The sequence below is a fragment of the Dendropsophus ebraccatus genome, chromosome 4 (assembly GCF_027789765.1).
Source record: "Dendropsophus ebraccatus isolate aDenEbr1 chromosome 4, aDenEbr1.pat, whole genome shotgun sequence".
In the NCBI taxonomy this organism is placed as follows: domain Eukaryota; kingdom Metazoa; phylum Chordata; class Amphibia; order Anura; family Hylidae; genus Dendropsophus; species Dendropsophus ebraccatus.
The window spans coordinates 135,387,309-135,406,872 of record NC_091457.1 but is presented as its reverse complement, the minus strand read 5'-3'; the positions used below and the strand labels follow the sequence as shown (position 1 = coordinate 135,406,872).

The window sequence follows — 19,564 nt, the reverse complement described above, 5'->3', positions numbered from 1 at the left end:
TCCAGCTTCTCCTCCTCCTGGCACGTGAGCCAAAGCTCCGTGCAGGAGATAAAGTGCGAGCAGCTACACCGGGCACCGGAGACATGGCAGCAAGAGGACCAACAGTGCCCCTGTCCCTAGTGGTATCAGCTGCATTCAGGGCACAGGCTGGCTATAACATGGGGACTATTGGGTTAGGGCTGGCTACTACACGGGGAACTATTGTGGGGGCTGGCTACTTCATGGGGCATTATTCTGGGGGCTGGCTCACTTTATGGGGCACTATTGTGGGGGCTGGATAACTTTATGGGGCACTATTGTGGGAGGCTGGATACTATGAGACACTATTGTGGGGGCTGGCTACTATATTGGGCACTATTGTGGGGGTTGGCTACTATATTGGGCACTATTGTGGGGGGCTGGCTACTATATGGGTCAATATTGGAAGGGCTGGCTTCTATATCGGGCAATATTGTGGGGGCTGGCTACTATATTGGGCACTGTTGTGGGGTGATGGCTACTTTATGGGGCAGTATTGTGGGGGAATGACTACTATACGGGACACTATTACTTTGTGAGACACTATATATATATATATATATATATATATATATATATATATATATATATATAAATAGAACATTTGGGGGGGCTGAGTTCTAAATGGGGCACCATTGTGGGGATTTGTCATATCATTTATCATAGTGCAAAGTACTTGGTGATGCACTCTGACAGTGCCAGGAACGCTGCAGGCCACTCTGAAAGTTACACATATGCTGCTTGTGCGTTTCAATGAATATTAAGGTTGGCCCGCGAGTTTGTCCAAGTTTTTAATTTCGTCCCACTGTCTATTTGAGGTTGACACCCCTGCTTTACAACATTTGGGACAGTTGGGAGGTCCCCATACACAACAGAGGGTTGACAAGTCCCAACGAAATTAACGCGTTTGGCTGAATTTTGTAACATGTATGGAGGCCTTGGGTTAAACAAATCTGAGGGAAAACCATGCCCACTACATGTGGTTGGGGGTTACATTTGCATGTATCCCACCGCTACGTGGGGCCATACTCTGAACAGCTCAGATTTTTCCGGTGCAATCATCCATCATTTTATTTTATTTTTAAGTTTGTTGGTTTGTACATTCCCCATAGACCCGGCACATTCCCTTCTAGCTGTCTGTGCATTATATGTAATCTTTATCATCTGAGGTATGTATGTATGTGTGTTATGCAGTCCTCCCACCAATCCTTGCTGGATCCTTCCCAAAAATCAGCGATGACAGCGAGATGGAGGAATTGCTGTCAATGGCTCGCAGTGTGCTCCATGCAAGCCGCTCGCTGACTTTCCAGATATGTCGTCCAAGATAAATATTAGTGAAAGCATAACTTGGATCCAAATAAGAAAAATCCACGTCTACATAGCTCACATCTAACGGCATTAAGAATAACAAACATCTGAGTGATCTTCTATAGGAACATGCCTACCGCAATAATGTATGGAAGGTTTTTTTTTTATTCCAGGACAAACTCCACATAAAATTGAAGTATTATTTATTGTCTCATTCAGGGTGGAAAGTGAAAGGCTTCATTCAGCCACTTTTACTGTCAACTGTTCATTGGTTCATGAAATGCTGTCAGTGATTAAATGTAATAGAATTTTCTTTATTTTAAAGAATTATTTTTCAAACTGATTTTAAAGAATTATTTTTCAAACTGATTTTTTTTTTTTTATCTTATTTAGACAAGCCTTAGGTAGTTTTTTTTTTTTAACTTTTTTTTTCTGTTTTTATTTTTTTGTTTTATTTTAAATGGCCATACATGCGAAGACTTGGTAATAGGTTCGTTTTCTTTTAATTTATTGTAAATTATTACGGAGGCAGCCCTATGAGTGTCAGCTTTGCTCCATTAACAGTAGTGGGAGAGATGCTTTAAAGCAAATTTACCATCACAGGTAATGAAAATGTTATGGTTATAGTCACACCAGGGGGCACTGGGCTGGGTCAGTGCTCAAGCTGAAAACAGCGAAGAGTGCAAGAATCCGGTGGCGTTTTGGAAAAAGGATAGCATATCTGTGCCTAATAGGTACAAACATTTTTTTTTCAATACCTGTGATAGTACATTGGCTTTAAAGCGGCTACAAAACAGTCTTTATTTGACTCCTTGACTACTATAGGAAAGTTTTTTTAGACATGCCTTGTGGTCATTGTGCTAAGCATGACCTTAGCAGCTTTATCCAGTCTGATCTACATACTGGCATCACCCTTCATTGGAATTCTGTCTGTTATGGGAATTTGTAGTCAGCTGAAAAGTTTTCTTTACAGTGTCAGCCTCTTATTAGGCTTAGTGGCCAGAATAATAGCTGCACAATTTAGGATTATTAAAATTGCTTAATTATAATAGTAAAATTGAAATATTTGGGAAAATATTTTTTCCAAAAAAGCTTAACAAGCTTAAAGGTACAGAAAAGGTTGCTTCCAGCGTTGTGACCATTATTTATATAAATTACTGTCCGTATAATTCATCGGTGGTCCCAAGTGGGTTCTCTGCATTCTGAAGTGTTTTAGTCTAGAATTCCGATATTGTAGTTGGTGCCAGTATTTTTATAAAAAAAAAAAAAAAGAAATTGTGTATTTTTATAAATTGTAAGTTTTTTTTAAAGTAAAATGTATTTTTACCTGCTAGTGTGGCTTTCATCTTTTAAATTGCTGTTTGTAGAAAAATAGATGAATGCCCGGTGCACAGATTACGGTAACACTTTTGCGCTTAATTCTCGCAGGTTAATGTACGGAGCGGAATGAGTTTACACGACTGTCTTATGAAAGCTTTGAAGGTGCGAGGCCTCCAGCCAGAATGTTGCGCTGTTTTCCGTCTTCTGCAGGATACCAAAGGGTAAGAGGCTGAGGCTTTTGAGCTCTGTGCAGTGTTTAGTCTGTGTTTGTCCTCTGGACATTGTATTAACAATTAGGGTCCTATTAGACGAATCGATTTTTAATGATTAACGACAAACTATCGCAAACAAGATTGTTTATTGTTAACCTGAAATAGTTCACCATATGACACAAAACAATAGTCGTTAGTTACGGTCGTTACTACGATCGTTTACTCCAGCTGATCCCAGCAAATGAAGGAACAATGTGCAATTGCAGCGAACAATGAGTGAACGAATGCAGAATTACAGAGAACGATTAACAATGATTATTTTGTCACTGCCATACAAACGATCAACAGCTTCTCATTGGTCGATTATCGTTTTAAATTCGAACGCTATAACAATAATTCCCAGGATAATCTCCCCGGACAAGTGGCTGTGTTCATACTAGCGTCATGGCTTCCATCCATAACAATTCTAGGACTACCATTTGATTACGAAACTAGGTCATTATTTTCTTCACAACCAGAGAGACTGATTTTAATATGAGATTGATGTCAGAAAGTAATAAGAGCGAACACTTATTAAAGAATTACTGTCACTTAAGAAAAAAAAAACAGTTTTGAAAGGTCCCACAGATATGTTAAAAAGTTTTGATCAGTCAGTGTTTGTGTGAAGACCTCCACTGATATAGGTGGGAAAAGCATGTGGCTGTGTGTTTTTAACCCCTGGCTAGCAGCAATTCCCTTTTCCTAACTGTGGTAAATGTATAGCAACCTCCCACCAAAGATCTGCTAAGTGTAAAATAGTAAAAGAGGGGGAGGAGGGGGATGCTGCTGCAGTTTCTCTTGCTAAAGCTCCCCATATAACTTATACTTTTAGCCATCAGTATGGGGTTTATGGGGCTCTCCCGACCTTCCAGCAACAGATGATGATGATGATGGTGGAAGTTTTAGGTGTGATGGAAAATCACTGCCGACCCCTTTGTTGTCAGAGAGATAATCTGCAGCCAGAGCTGTCTACCCTCCCCATAGAGCAAACAGGATTGCTCTGCTCATGCCGAAAGTTCCTGTATCTGGGCAGGGATAGGATGGGAGATGGCCGGGTTATCGTTTGGCCGTCAGTTATTGAAGGTGTATGACCACCTTAACACTCTGGTTCTTAGTGCTTTACAGAAGGGTTCAGCAGGGCAGTAGACGTCCGATGGGCAAACAGATCCTACCACCCCACTCATCAAGCATGGAGAAGGGAACACAAGGTGCAGCCAGATGTTTTTCTTGGCATTTGGTCAGATTTGTCTGCTGCATTTTGTTTATTGTTGTTTATTTTCCTTTTAAGATTTTTTTTTTTGATTTTTTTTTTTTTTTTTTTTCTTTTTATAAATTCAGTTTGTAATGGGGATTGATTGTTCACTAATACACTATAAGTTTTGAGGCCCAACACTGTGCAATGTTTTAGTATCACCTCCTTGGATATGATAAATGTTTCTTAATATAGTTGTAGAAATATATTCAGTTTTCCTGTAGTTTACCTATTAGACCTGATGTGTCACGAGTCTTACTGTAAGTTGTTCAACCATGTGAAATGTTTCTGAGTAGAAAGGAGTATCAGCTTGATGTTGCACCCCCCCCCCCCCTCTACCATATGCTTGGCCAGGGCCTTGCTGCAACTGCTGGGATGTTTCCCAGTGCGTTTTGTTATGGTTGAGGTAATCAGATACTAAGTTTCTGTAGGTGGGGACAAGTCACGAAACTTATTCCTGTGGGATCTGTGAGACTGCTGTGTTTGTCAGCCAACAGATACAATGACTTTTTTTTTTTTTTTTTTTTAACTTTTGCCTTTTCAAATATTCCATTGAAATTTGCAAAGAGAAGTTGAGGTGTGTACCCGGGCCAGGACATAATCTGGTGTGTGTGTGTCGACCGGCTATGTCTAGCACATTGCCTCAGGCTGCACTTTGATGCCATAAATAGATTCACACTACAGCATCAATATAGCGCACACTTTTTTTTTTTTTTTGTACTAATATAAGTAACAATGGTGACAAGCTGTAGTAAACTGTGGAAGGAGGCTGATCTTCTGGATAGGCAACAAATTATATCTTGGATAGAAGAGTGGTGTGCCCTCTGTATGGCTTTCTGGCGCAGCTCTCTGGAGAAAGAGGGAACAATTGGCTGTGGCCTATGTACAGCTAGGGGTCAAGTGGTCTTACCCACTGAAGAGCTAGGAGTTGAATAGTTAGACGTCCTGCCCTTCGTGAGAATTTGGGTTAAGTGGTGAGCCGTGGGAAGTCAAGCAATGTTTTTCAGGAGAGTTGAGGTTTCGAGACTAATGACCTGTCCTTCAGGAGAGTTGAGGTGGGGGGCTAATGACCTGTCCTTCAGGAGAGTTGAAGTTTTGGGACTAATGACCTTTTCTTTTTAGGAGAGTTGGGGGTTGAGTTGTCAGCCCTTGGGAAAGTTGGGGGACTAAGGGTCTGGCCTGTAAAGAAGTTAAAGGACAAGAGGTCTGATCACCTAAGGAGTTGGGGGATAAGTGGTCATCCCTTCGGGAGAACTAGGGGCCAAGTGGCCTGGCCTTATGTTATATTAGAGTTGGGTGATAAAATTTGGGGATAAATGGTAACCCTTGGAGGAGCTGGGTGATGAGAAGGCAGCCCTTAGGAGAGAGATCAGAGACAAGTAGCTGTGCCCTCAGTAAAAGCAGCCTGGCTTTTAGGAGAGTGGTCGACCCTCTCACGTAAATAACCAAGTCCTGGATGCATAGAGAACAGAGTTACTTTTCCATGAAGCGCTTCTCCTGGAGGTTGAAGCTATTTCTGTTCCTCTGTAAAAAGATGAAGTGATTTCGCAACCTCTAATACCATAGCATGCTGTTAAAGAAATCCCGAGCAGCTTTTCCTGCCATGTTTGCCCCATGAAAATCTCACTGGTTCATTTTGCTTTTCCATTGTTCTCTCATGTCTCTCATTTTCTTTTATGTGCTGCGTGTCCTGTTTTTCATATATTGTATGTTCCATCAGAAAACAGCGGCTGGACTGGAGCACCGACGCGATGTCCTTAATAGGGGCAGAGCTTCAAGTGGATTTCTTGGATCATGTCCCACTCACAACCCATAATTTTGTAAGTTTCATTGTCATTTTTTTGCATTGTGCTCTCCCTTATCTGTAATTTTTTTTTTTTACATCAGCCAATGTTTTGTTGTATATCCTGTAAATTATGTTTCCTATACAGAACTTCCAATGAAAATGTGGTCAAACTTTATGCACGCCATTGAGTGATGATTCGACAATAGTTGCCGCTTGAGAACCATTGTGCACTTTACAACATTAAAGTTTTTTTTTTTTTTTTTTGAGAGACGTTAATTTAAATCAGCTAGGGGGCCAATTCTTCGCTACAAAAATGGGGAGAGAAGTGTGTGGCTGAGCGCTTCTCTCCCTGCTCTCTCACTCATCATGTGGCACAGGGCTGCAAGGAAATTGCACATGTTGGGCACTTCTTCCAGCATGTTTTAGTGAGCATTGGTGGTCTTAACAGCCAGATCCCGACTGATCAAAAGTTTTGTCTCTGCCAACTTTTAAAAAGTTATTATTTTTTTCAAGAGACAGTACCCATTACATTTTTTCCATTACTAGTACTATAATTGACTTTTAACATACATCATATACTAAATGGATCTACCAGAGTGACAACCACACACAGTTCTAGCTCTTATATGGGGTCCTAAGTGTAGGTGATGTTTATATACTCTGTTAAATTCCCAGGTACGAAAGACTTTCTTGAAGTTGGCCTTCTGTGACATCTGTCAGAAGTTTCTCCTGAATGGTTTCCGGTGTCAGACGTGCGGGTACAAGTTTCACGAGCACTGCAGCACCAAGGTCCCGACCATGTGTGTGGACTGGAGCAATATCCGACAATTACTGTGAGTGAGCGGGACGTGCTCCCCGAGTATCTTAGTGTGTGAAATGCTGCTTCACTTATGTCACTGTGGAAATAGAGCAGCCTGGACAATGTCTGCCCTAATAGGATGAGTAGAAATTCCGGTACTTGAGAAACATCTGGATGAACCAGTTTATTCTATTTTTAAACAAAGTTATTATTGTAAATGAGATGACAGTGGGATGAGCAAAGGGCATAAACACGGCGCTCATCCAGCTCCTCACCAGAGGCTTTCATCAAGCTGGAATAGAAAGTCCGCAAAGGGAGTGTAACCGCGCCAGCGCCGCCTGTATCCTGAATGTAAATAATAATCTCATTAATGTCTATCACATGTTCATCGCTCCATCTGTCTAAAAGGGATTCAGCCGTTCTGTCATCAGTCACTGTTTATCTTTATATTTAACCCTATCCGCTCAATACAGACCACCCAAACTTTGGTATACATCACCCGTCAACTTAAAAGCATTAAAAACATATATACTGTCTCTTTGCATGCCCTGCCAGCATGTCAGTCTTCACTGTAGTTCTGGCACCAGGGCAGTTTTTCCTATAGAGTCCAACCAAGATTTTCTATGACACCTGGAAATAGGGGGAGATAACCATGTAACAATAGGATTGGGGTGGGGTAGAAAGTTGGTATGTACTTTCATATTAATATGTCCCTGGCTATGTTATGTACAATGTGTTAGTATATTATAGGGCTATTAAAATAGTGTTTCCAAGACTTGTATTTAAGGAGTAGTTTAGCAAAATATAAAATAAAATCTTTCAAATCAACTGGTGCCAGAGATCTGTCATTTACTTCTATTAAAAATATCTCCAATCTTCCAGTACTTATCAGCTGCTCTATGTCCTGCAGGAAGCACTGTGTCAGACTGGAAACAGGACACCACTTCCTGCAGGACGTACAGCAGCTGATAAGTACTGGAAGTTATGTATTCTCTCTAGCCTGAAACAGTGCTCTCTGCTGCCACCTCTGTCCATGTCAGGAACTTTCCAGAGCAGTAGTAAATCCCCATAGAAAACCTCTCCTGCTCTCCAGACTGGAAAGAATACACCACTTCCTGCAGGACATACAGCAGCTGATAAGTACTTCAAGACCTGAGATTTTTTTATACAAGTAAATTACAAATCTCTGGACATTTTTTGGTACCAATTTGAAAGATTTTTAAAATATTATTAATAATAATAATAATAATAATTTATTTTGCTGAACTACCCCTTTAAAGGTTTAAAAGAAAAAGAGTAATGTTGAGCAAACTTGCCAAAAGCGTGTAATTTGATTAGCGGTAGCCAGAGAAGTTGGAAGCAGCCCTAAGGCTGCCAGAAAAACATGGAATAGAGCCTATGGTTGTATCCATGTTTTCCAGGACTCCCTAGGGCTGCTTCCACTTTCTTCAGATACCGGGAATCAAATGCTTAGGTTTCAGTCAAATGTCGCCAAACTGGAATTTTCTGCAAGTTCGCTCAACACACCAAAAAAATAAATAAATTATATATATATATATATATATATATATATATATATATATATATATATATATATATATATAAAAATCAACATTACAGAGCTGTGACCTACTAAAATAAATCTAGAGACTGATGTTCTCGACGTTATTTATTACTTACCTGTAGTGTTTTAGTTTTTTTTTTTTATATATTTTCTATTTTCCAGTGTCGTGCTCAAACTTAGGGATTCTATTCTTACCTATGCAATGTTCTCTTAGCAGATTGTTTCCAAACACAAATAATGTAGACGGCAGCACACCTTCATTACCATCAATGCGACGGATGCGGGAATCAGTCCGTGGCCCAGCAAGGTAAATTCATTCCAATTCTGTTCTATTGCAGAGAGGTTATAATTCTATAGATAAGCTAATACATTCCATCAGTGTAAAGTAATAGTATTTTGTGTAGCTTTCCTCTATAAAGTATATTATTGTCTTTCTGAACACAGACGTCTGGCTAAAACCTGACTCCTTTTTGTCTTTGTGCTGTGTACTCATCTGTTTGTTGCGGGGGTAATCCTAGTATACAGCGGTTTAATGCCTCGCAAAACTGGTCAAAGGAAGAATGAGGGATAAATTGGTGATGGGGTCATGGGCAACCAAGGTGCAATGGTTTCTGTGAGCAGTAAAGGCTAGCCCATCTGGTCTGAGCCCATTGGGGACTTTCAAAAGCCCATCCCCTGCTGCCTCCAAGCTGTCTTGGTGTCGTAGGGGAGACGTACACTATATTAGATGTTTTACAGCTGACCAGCGCAGACAGTAGATTGGATATTGCCTTATGTTTGGTTCTTAAAGTTCTCCTCATGTATTGTGTTTAAATGTTTTTTTTATCTTTTTTTCTTCCAGTTCTCAGCACAGATATTCTACACCTCATGCCTTCACCTTCACAACTCCAAATCCGTCTTCAGAGTGTTCCCTTTCTCAAAGACAGAGGTCCACATCTACGCCCAATGTCCACATGGTCAGCACAACAATGCCTGTGGATAGCAGAATGATAGAGGTAATACCCTTTCCTCTGATTCTTACTAACAGGTTCACTTTTGAAGTGTCACTGTTGTATTTTTTTTTAATTATATATAATATAATTATTATTATTTTTATTTTTTTTACAGAAATTAATAGTCCAGGCGATTTTAAGAAACTTTGTTATTGGGTTCATTAGGCAAATATGCCATTATCTGCATTCAAAAAGACTTTTCCCAGCTTCAAACTGCTTTTTCATGATAGAAATGGATTTTTCGGCTAATAAACCCAATTACAAAGTTTCTTAAAATCGCCTGTACTATTGATTACTACAAAAAAAATTAAACAGTGACACTTTATTAAAGGGGTAGTGCGGCGTTTAACTTTTATTCACTAAATAACACACATAACAAAGTTGTACAACTTTGTAATGTGTGTTATTTAAGTGAATGGCCCCCTTCCCCATTGATAACACACATTACAAAGTTGTATAACTTTGTAATGTGTGTAATTTAGTGAATAAAATTTAAACTTTGCACTACCCCTTTAAGGTAGCGGTCACACGTAGTATTTTGGTCCTTTTTTGGTGCTCATTTCAGTGCTATAAATCACACACTACTAAAGTCTATCCACTTATAACATAGTAAGTTAGACTTTCTTCTCTCCATTTTTTCTTCATCTCTTTTATCTTTCGTTTCCTCTGACTAGAATAACTGGCTCAGTACTTCTCCGCGGTCCAGGAGCAGACGTTTTTGTCTGTGGGGCAGAGTAGGTATTTGCGGCTTTGGTTCTAGTGATGTTCAGGATCTTATTGCTGACAATTGAAGGCTTGCTTTATATCGTGGGTCGTGTCTCTTCTACTTATGGGGGGTCCTTCTACCTTTTGTTTAGTGGATTAACTTAGTTTTGCAGCATGAAGATTTCTTGACACTGGAGATACCATATACTCGTGCTGAGTAGGAGATGTGACAATGTGAAATGCGGTTGGCTTACTGTGACTCCTGTCCATCCAGGTGTCGACTCCCGTTCTGCACCTGTCAGCGCTCTATTATTTTGCATGGTAAACTGGTTTAAGTCTCTTGATAATATGGGGATAATATGAGGAGGTTCAGACATACTACAGCATGCAAAGTGTGCCTGTGTGCTGCATTTAACATACCGGAGTAGGGAGGTGTAACAACGTGTCAGCCATCAGTAAATTACCAGATTTTATATTGTTGGATGATTGCTATTGTAAAGCTTATTACTAATCTCATGGCGGGACATCGTGTCACCATTGAAGGGAAAGGAATGTCGCCAAAGCATTGGGGTGATGCGTGTTTTAAAGATTTACTTCTGTACACTGTGCACAGTGCAAGAATTAGAAAAATAGAAGCCCACTTGCTGTGCTTGCTTTATATTGCAGACAGGAAATAAATAGCTAAAAGATCATTTAGTACTGTCTCTATAAAAGTTCCTGGTAATGTTGCATGATGTTCCTTTTTCCGACCTGTGTGACCTCCCCCATTGGCATTATTCTTTTGTTCTTGTGGAGTTCTGTCTCTGGTTAATGAAACCCTGTGTTTTGTGTTGCAGGATGCTGTAAGAACACATAGTGAATCAGGTAAGTGAATCTGTGTATCTATCTATTTATAATCTCTATAGACTAGTCTCATTCTTTGGCTATGTTCACACAACATACTTTTTTAATTAATCATGGCCGTTGTTGCAATTTGCAACAACTGCAACAACGGCCGTGATTATTTAAAAACATACTTCGCATTGAAAATTGAATGAAATCCTGTCCGGAGTGTATACACACAGTATACGCTTCGGCTGGGATTGCAAGCAGCCGCACGGATAACTGACATGGCAGTTTTGTGTGGCTGCTATTCTTTAGCAGCCACACAGAACTGTCAGTTCACACAATGGCTCCAGCCACACTTTACATTGTCTGGTATGGTGAATTATGATGTGGGCACACACGGATGTGCCCGCATCCTAATTCAACATAAATGAAGTTCATCCAGCCAGTACTGCAGTACTGGCCGACATGATCTTCACTGACAACGACCCTTCTGTGTTTAACAGTGTGTAAACCCGGCCTTATTTTGTATTTATTTTAGTAATATTTAATGGTTTGTGTTTCTAGATTTGTTTTCATTAGATGTATTTTAGTTATATTTTCTTATATTTATATTTATTTGTATCCTGTTTCAATCTTCACCTTTTTTTTTTTTTTTTTATTTCCTTGTCAGGGAGTCCAAATAACTTGAGTCCTACAGGATGGTCTCAGTCCAAAACCCCAGCTCCAACGCACAGAGAGAAATCAGCAGTGTCCAGCAGCCAGGAGAAAAATAAAATAGTGAGTGCAACGCTCTGTTCTGTATTTTGGGAAACTTTGGAACAGTTTGTGTTGCCGAGTAGATGAAAGGGAGCTTTCCCATAATGGAAACTTTTACTTCTCTGCAGTGATATGTGATCATTAGAGGTCTGACTACTGAGACGCCCCTCCGATCACTAGTACAAGGGGCTCAAGTGTCAAGAATGTGCACTACCACTCCATTCATATTGAATGGGACTGTTGCACATAGTATAACATTTGGTTATTTCTTGAAGTCCCATAGAGCCTCAGAGGAGACTTGACCTCCACTCCATTCGAACATGGGAATACAGAACCCCAGTTTTTTGGGGGTTCCAGAAGTCACTTATCACCGGTCCAGTTAATATGAAATAAGTTGTCATTATGGGAAAAGCCCTGAACTGCCAGTAAAGCCCTCGGGTTGCCAGTTATGTCCAGACAGAAAGCTAGTAAGGACTGGATGGGGACAATGGTAGCGTGTGTATTGGGGTCTGCTGTACTGCAGGTAGTCAGATGGTGGAGGATGAATCTACCAGTTTGGGAAGTGATCAGATGTAGAAACAATAGATCTAACATGTTTGTTTTTACAGCGCTCCCGTGGACAGAGAGATTCCAGTTACTACTGGGAAATAGAGGCAAGCGAGGTCATGCTGTCCTCCAGAATAGGATCAGGATCTTTTGGGACAGTATACAAAGGCAAATGGCACGGTAAGTACTGAACCGGGTGGGAAAGCATTGCATCTTATACTTGCTATATGCATATAGAGGAAGTTCTACAAGGAAGAGCTGGCAGGCGGCCCATCTTCTGGCCCTGATCACAGGATTGACAAGGTGTTAAGTGGCTCTTGTTGTCAGGAGCTGTTGTGAAACAAAGGTTAAATGGTCAATATGGCCCAGTTTAATTCAGTGATTTGTGGTTCTGTTGTCAGGATTTCTAATGTTTCTCCGAGCAGTCTACATATTCAGGTAGCATTTTCCTTTTTTATTTATTTTTTTTCTACAATTTGTTTGCAAAACAATCCTGAGAGACTAAAGCCACAAAACAGCACAAGTAAATACCCCGTTATAAGCACTGAACGTTCACACTGCTTGTTCTTTTTGGTGTTTTTCCATATGTAAGAACACCCAGTCTCGTATGTTCAACCAGCCGGAATGTCAAAGCCCTAAAGACCTGTCTGTATGAATTAAAAAAAGAATAGAAGAAAAAATATTGATGTGAATCAAACGGTAGTTACACAGATGCCTTGTAGTCAGTAGTCTAGCTACCATGGAGGTAGACCACGTAGCTGCTATGGAGCCCGGGCCTCCAGGCAGAGCGTGACCTGCCTCCATGGTACATGGTGGCCACCCGGCGGCTCTCAAAGGCCTCCCTAACAAGTAATATGAGGGTATTATATACATAGTAGAGGGGTTTAAAGGGATTATATACATATTATATAATACCCTCATACCCTTCTAATACGTATATAATACCCTTATCCCTCTCTAATATGTATAAAATACCCTCATGTGTACCTCTAATATATATAATAGTGGTATATATGAGGATGTTATATACATATTCAAGGCAGTGGCGTTGTTACCATAAAGGCAGACCACGCAACTGCTATGGAACCCGGGCCACAAGAGCCCCCTCCATACACATACTCACCTTGGCCATGCAGTGTTCCTTTGTTCTCCCAGCTTCCCGATGCACAATTGACGTGCTGGACCAGGTAAGTATGTTTTGGGGGGAGGGGGGAGGGGTGCATGCATTTTTGCTATGGGGCCCCACGAATCCTAGTTACACCCCTGCTTGTAGTACATAGTTGCTAATAGAGAAGAATCTGCATCCGCCTTCTGTGATGATCCATATACCCGAGCTAGATAAATAAAAATAGTTGTGCTTGTGTAGTTGGCCTAATTAAGGAAAATGGCCCCTCACCTGTGATGTCAGCTATGTGATTAGGGTTATAATGTCCAAGAAAAAAGATTTTCATTTCATGACATATGGTCTATGGGGGAGATTTATCAAAGGGTGTAAAATTTAGACTGGTGCAAACTGCCCACAGCAACCAATCACTGCTCAGCTTTAGGCAGTGCTGAAAGGAAAGCTGAGCTGTAATTGGCTGCTGTGGGCAGTTTGCACCAGTCTAAATTTTACACCCTTTGATAAATCGTCCCCTATGTGTTTTCCTCCATTTGTACAAAGCATTAATAGACAGAAACTTATAGTGTAAGTATAGCTTTGAATTGCGACTGCCGGCCATGCTTTCTGTTGCAAAAAGCATCGGCAACCTGCAGGACAACTGTGGATTAGTTGGGAAGCGAATACTTTTACACAGTACTGAGGATTATATACCACAAGATGCCCTAAATATTCTGGCCTATACGCAAAACACGCAACTTAGCATACAAAAAAGGAATCCACACAAGGGATCCAAAAGAATTTTTGCTAGACAATAAATAATAGATCACATTGAATCTTTATTATTACACAGTAAAAAATTACATTAAAAACAGAAGGCAAAAGACAGTATCATACACCAAAAATTGGGGAGGGGACATATATCAGATTAACATATCTTTGTATAATAGTATATTGCACATATTCATGAGAAATATATAAATAGATATATATGTATGTGTGTGTATACGTACAAGCAAATACCAGTATGTGACTAAATGAAACCAAGTGTATTATTAATGTATATAACTCAAAATCATAAAGAAATATAAAAAATGTGGATGTACTCCAAAATATATTGCAGAATGTGCTATAAATAATAAAATAACCGACCCAATAGAAAGGGTTCAACCTATGTTAAATTGGTGTGTACCGGATCCACAACAAATGAATAAATACAAAAAAGTATATACCTATATACATAAACACACATATACCCCTGGTAACTGCATATACATATGATGTCCCCTCTACCTACTCACATCATATGTATATGCAGTTACCAGGGGTATATGTGTGTTTATGTATATAGGTATATACTTTTTTGCATTTATTCATTTGTTGTGGATCCGGTACACACCAATTTAACATAGGTTGAACCCTTTCTATTGGGTCGGTTATTTTATTATTTATAGCACATTCTGCAATATATTTTGGAGTACATCCACATTTTTTATATTTCTTTATGATTTTGAGTTATATACATTAATAATACACTTGGTTTCATTTAGTCACATACTGGTATTTGCTTGTACGTATACACACACATACATATATATCTATGTATATATTTCTCATGAATATGTGCAATATACTATTATACAAAGATATGTTAATCTGATATATGTCCCCTCCCCAATTTTTGGTGTATGATACTGTCTTTTGCCTTCTGTTTTTAATGTAATTTTTTACTGTGTAATAATAAAGATTCAATGTGATATATTATTTATTGTCTAGCAAAAATTCTTTTGGATCCCTTGTGTGGATTCCTTTTTTGTATGCTACAGTACTGAGGATACCCAATCGGCACAATTGTGCTGCTATCGCTCCCAGCTGTGTCCTACAGATTTAGTATGTAGCTTCCCTACCATATGAGCCGCATCTGCTGGGGGTATCTTTATACTGGGGGAAAATGTGTTTTACTGTGGGGCGCGGGGCTGGAAAAGGGGGTGCAACTAGTCATCTGGGGGAGAGCTGCTTGTGTCTAGTCACAGCTTTCTGCCTGTCAGTGTGCTCTGTGGGGATGATTGACAGGCCTAATTGCCTGTCAGTTATTCCCGCCTGTAATAAAACATTTTCCCCTGGCAGACGCGGCTCCTATTGTAGGTGGAGCTCTATCCTAGATCTGTAGGATGCAGTTGGGAGCTCTAGCAGCACAGTTGTACTCATTGGTTCCCTTTAACCAAAATTAGGACTGGAACTGTCAGAAAGAAAAACCTGCATTGATTTTGGTTTTTTTCAACCTTGCCATAGGGTTTTTACAGCCTTGACCACAGCACTGACACCGATCTTGATCTTTGTGTTAGTTGCAGTACACCATCAATTGGGTATATGGTCAGGGGTTTGTCATCAAGCGACAACCCTTTTAAAAACTGCTTTTATAAGAGACTCTAAGGCACTTTGCTGATGAGCCACATACCTACTCTCCTCGGGTACAGCTCCGCTCAAAGCTTTTCATGTTTGCCCAGATTCTTTGTGTGCCTATCGCATTCCATTCATTTATAAAATCCTATTCTTGTGAGGAAATATGTTACAGGCGGCAGAATCTCCTTTTGAAGATCGACTTCCAGTCAGATTAATTTGTTTAATGTACGTTAGCCGGAGCGTGATAGGAGCAGACATTGACTTTCGTGGCAGCATGTGCATTGTAAGTGCGGCACTAAATTACAGGTGGTGAATCGGTGCATGTCCACACTCGTCATCCCAGATAAACCCATTATTTTAATGGACGTCATCGCAAAGCACACATAGGCCTCACTGTGCTCCCTTCCAGCAGACGTCTAACAGATGTTACAAGTAAATAGTTTGCCAAAAACTTCCACTGTAACAGCTGTATGTAAGGCTCAGACCAGTTCAGGTCCTGAGAAGCAGCAGAGCGCCCCCTTATTTGAGATGCCGTCTTTTATAAAGCGCAGAACCGGAGCATCTTGGAGGCCGCAGAAGAGTCGGCTGAGTCTCATGGAGGGCAGTGACCTGTCCACTTGTGGGATTATGTGCAGTACAAACAGGACTGAATGTGCTAGGACGTCTTAATGTGGAGTGGGAACACTATTAGGGTATTGGGACCTTTCAATATCTTTCTATTGCAGCATGGGAAACTACAGATGTATAGCCAATATATACTGCTTCCTGCTCTTGCTTATATCTTCTTTTGGAAGCTGCCGTGTAAAGTTTGGCTTGTTCCCTCTGACAATTAGTGTGCACCCCATACAGATATATAGTTTTGCCTCTTCACTTGCACACAGAGAAGTAGAAAGTTTTGGCTGATGACTGTAACTTTGGGTGTTGTCCTTGAAGTGGGAATTACATCATACATATTCAGTCTTGACAAGGAAATGGAGAACCTGGCGGTGTAGACATTAACTCTGCCTCCACATTCCTGTGCATCGAAATATTTCATGCTTTACATAGTAACTCATTTAGTAGAAGGATTTTTCCAGTTTTTATATGGTCATTAAAGGTTGGCTACTTAAGATTTGCATCACATCTTATGAGGAAAAATTGATACCCATCTTCCCTTTTAGCTTCTTCTAGTTCCTCTTTTCCCTGATTCTGGACATTACCCTTTAGGAATATCCAAAATCCTCAGGTGATCAGTAGACAATGTTCAGTGTGTGTGTGTGGGGGGGTGTATTGCAAGGTCTTTGTGCTGCTGCTCATGTCTGGGATTCATGCTGTGAGAGGGGAGAGGGAGATGCCTACATCTCCAGCCACACTAAACTGTTCCATGCATATTACATAAAGTGTAAATTGATGTAGTGGGTGATGAAGTGTTGAGAATGGTGAACTATATTTTTGTTTTTTTTCCCCATCAAATCTTATTTGGCCAATGATACTATATTGGTTTTAATTCACTATAGATAAAAGTCCTGTCCTCCAAAAGACAGAGAGACATAGTAGATTAGGAAAATCAAAGTGCTGAATCATCTTTATTCTATCCCTAGAACAGAATTAGGGGTTCACTTCCTGTTAAGCTCATTCCATTGTTATTAACAGATACTCTAGGGGAGATGGGGCGTAACTTCTGCTGTGTGCCGGACAGCGCCTAGACTATATGAATGCAAGCTGAGTGGGTTTGCATCATCCAGAGCGTCCATGCTAGTTTTGGGCAGCGGTCATCCCCTCTTTCCTCCTCCCTTTAGCTTGTTGTTGTCAGCAGCTGCAATACAATGCCTAGACCTGGGCTGCTTATATGCTGTAGCCCCTGCCTAGCTGGGATGCTGTTGCTGTTTTCATCTCTGTTCACATAGAATATTGCTATAACCCCTTCTCCCCTGCATGCCCATCTATAGTGGTGTACTGTAAACCATTTCCTAACATAGTGCCAGCCTTTCTCCAACTATGCCATGGCATAGCAGAGAGGAGTATGTGTTGTGCTGTGATTGACCAGACAAGTAAGGGGAAGAAAGTCCTGGTGTGAGTACTGCTGAAATAGAGAGAATTAGAAATATCTGTGCACCACGGAGGGGGTTCTCATGGGCTTGTCACCTTCTCACCATGCTGAAGGCTTTACAGTACAGGTACGCTTTACGTCAGGTCAGTGGAAGAATATCATTACCATGAAGAATATCAACCTACATGTTATATTAATAAGACCAAGAAAGCAAACAAGCCAGGATTCTCTAGATTAGCAGGAAAGATAGGCAACTGAGTCATTTTCTTTCTCACCTTATAGGGTTAAATAGCGCTCTATAGGAAACAGCAATTGGACATTTTTATATTTAATTAGGTTTTCATATTAATATTCCAAAATTGCACTTGGCATGTGGGACGGTACGAAGATGCAGAGGAGTCTCTGAAAACGCGTCTTGTTCTGTTCCACTACACGGTGGCGAAAGAACTGACCAACAGATTGGCAAATTGTTTAATTCATGATGCGGTTAGCAGAGCGCAGCCAAGATATGCAGCTTTATAAGAAAGGCCGTGTTCAGGGTATGAGGCTTGTGACATCAGCGAGATTGTGTGTTTTATATATAAACCTGCAAGCAATGATTCCCTGGCCCGGTTTCTATGTAATTTGCCAAAAATACCGAGATGTGACAGTAAACAGTTGCTGGATAATAACAGGCTGGAGAGAAGCCTGGGCATCGCTTAACTGTTTGTGTGCTAGGGAGAGCGGCATCTGGGCAGGAGACAATGCAAACATACAGGAGTCTGATTGCTAAGGTCTGCGTTATGGCACCTTGTGTACAGACCGAGTGCCGACTTTAGTACAGAAAGTGCATGGTGCTGGGCACTACAAGCTTGTACAACATGAGTGCAATGAAGAAACCTAAGTGAACTGTGTTTTGGGATCTGTTTATCACTTCTCTTAAAGGGGTTGTCTAGGCTTAGACAAACATGGCTGCTTTCTTCCAGAAACTGCACTTCTCCTGTCCTCTGTTTGGATGCAGGTTTTGCAGCGCAGTTCCATTGAAGTGAATGGAACTGAATTGTAATATCACATACAATCTGAGGATGGGTGGTGCTGCTTTTACAAGAAAGTAGCTGTGTTTTTTTTTGTTTTTTTTATCCTTGTTAATTCCTATAATCTAATACTAACACATACCTTTTCAGTAAGGTAGCTTTTTTAGCTTCCTCTATTGCTTCTGTATCACTGTGAGGAATGAGCCGTCATTGTGTTCTAACATAGAAGTTGATATTTCACTAAATGGAGAAGTGTCATAGAGCAGAACTATGATCCCTATTTCACCCCTGAATTGCTCTGACATCATTTGATCTCCTGTTTTTTAGGTGATGTGGCAGTAAAAATCCTTAAAGTTACAGATCCAACCCCAGAACAGTTGCAGGCTTTTAGAAATGAAGTTGCTGTTCTCAGGTAAGTTGTGCAAATGATGTAGTAGCAGAGTTTCCTCAACTTAAGGTGGAAAATTCCTTCCCAGCTCCACATTTCGGAATAAATATTTGGATCAACCTACCTGATCCAATTGTAAAGAGAATTACCCCTTTTGTATCTGCTAGTAACAATGACCCTATCAGCGTTTGGACTGTTAATCACTCTTTTTCCTATCACTGAGCCTGTTTCTTACCACTTGCACACAGTTCCCCAGCCCAAGCATTCTTCTTTTCTGTACCAATATGGCACAGTATCAGATGCCTTAAAAAGCAAGATACAGTAAGACATCCAGTGACTCATCCTGGGCCAGTGTAGAGGTTACTGCCTCATCTGAGCTGATCAGATTAGTATGACAGCAGCGATCAGCATTTATACATCGATTTTCTTTGACATATTCCAGTATAATATCTGTATACTGTAGTGCTGGGACTAAGATGTATTAGATTTTACGCAGCATCTTATCCG

General features: G+C 40.5%; 1 protein-coding gene across 2 annotated transcripts in view; it reads left to right on the top strand.

The window, feature by feature from the left end:
• RAF1 (Raf-1 proto-oncogene, serine/threonine kinase) overlaps window positions 1–19,564 on the top strand; it is a 63,310-nt gene that overhangs the window by 37,075 nt on the left and 6,671 nt on the right. Inside the window, exons 3-11 of one of the 2 annotated variants that reach the window (XM_069967097.1) lie at window positions 2,755–2,867; window positions 5,870–5,969; window positions 6,611–6,768; window positions 8,513–8,605; window positions 9,140–9,293; window positions 10,832–10,859; window positions 11,494–11,600; window positions 12,188–12,305; window positions 18,997–19,081. In XM_069967097.1, the coding sequence (XP_069823198.1) occupies window positions 2,755–2,867; window positions 5,870–5,969; window positions 6,611–6,768; window positions 8,513–8,605; window positions 9,140–9,293; window positions 10,832–10,859; window positions 11,494–11,600; window positions 12,188–12,305; window positions 18,997–19,081 (956 nt within the window). The remainder of the gene's footprint in view (window positions 1–2,754; window positions 2,868–5,869; window positions 5,970–6,610; window positions 6,769–8,512; window positions 8,606–9,139; window positions 9,294–10,831; window positions 10,860–11,493; window positions 11,601–12,187; window positions 12,306–18,996; window positions 19,082–19,564) is intronic. The other variant, XM_069967099.1, reaches the window with a different exon arrangement.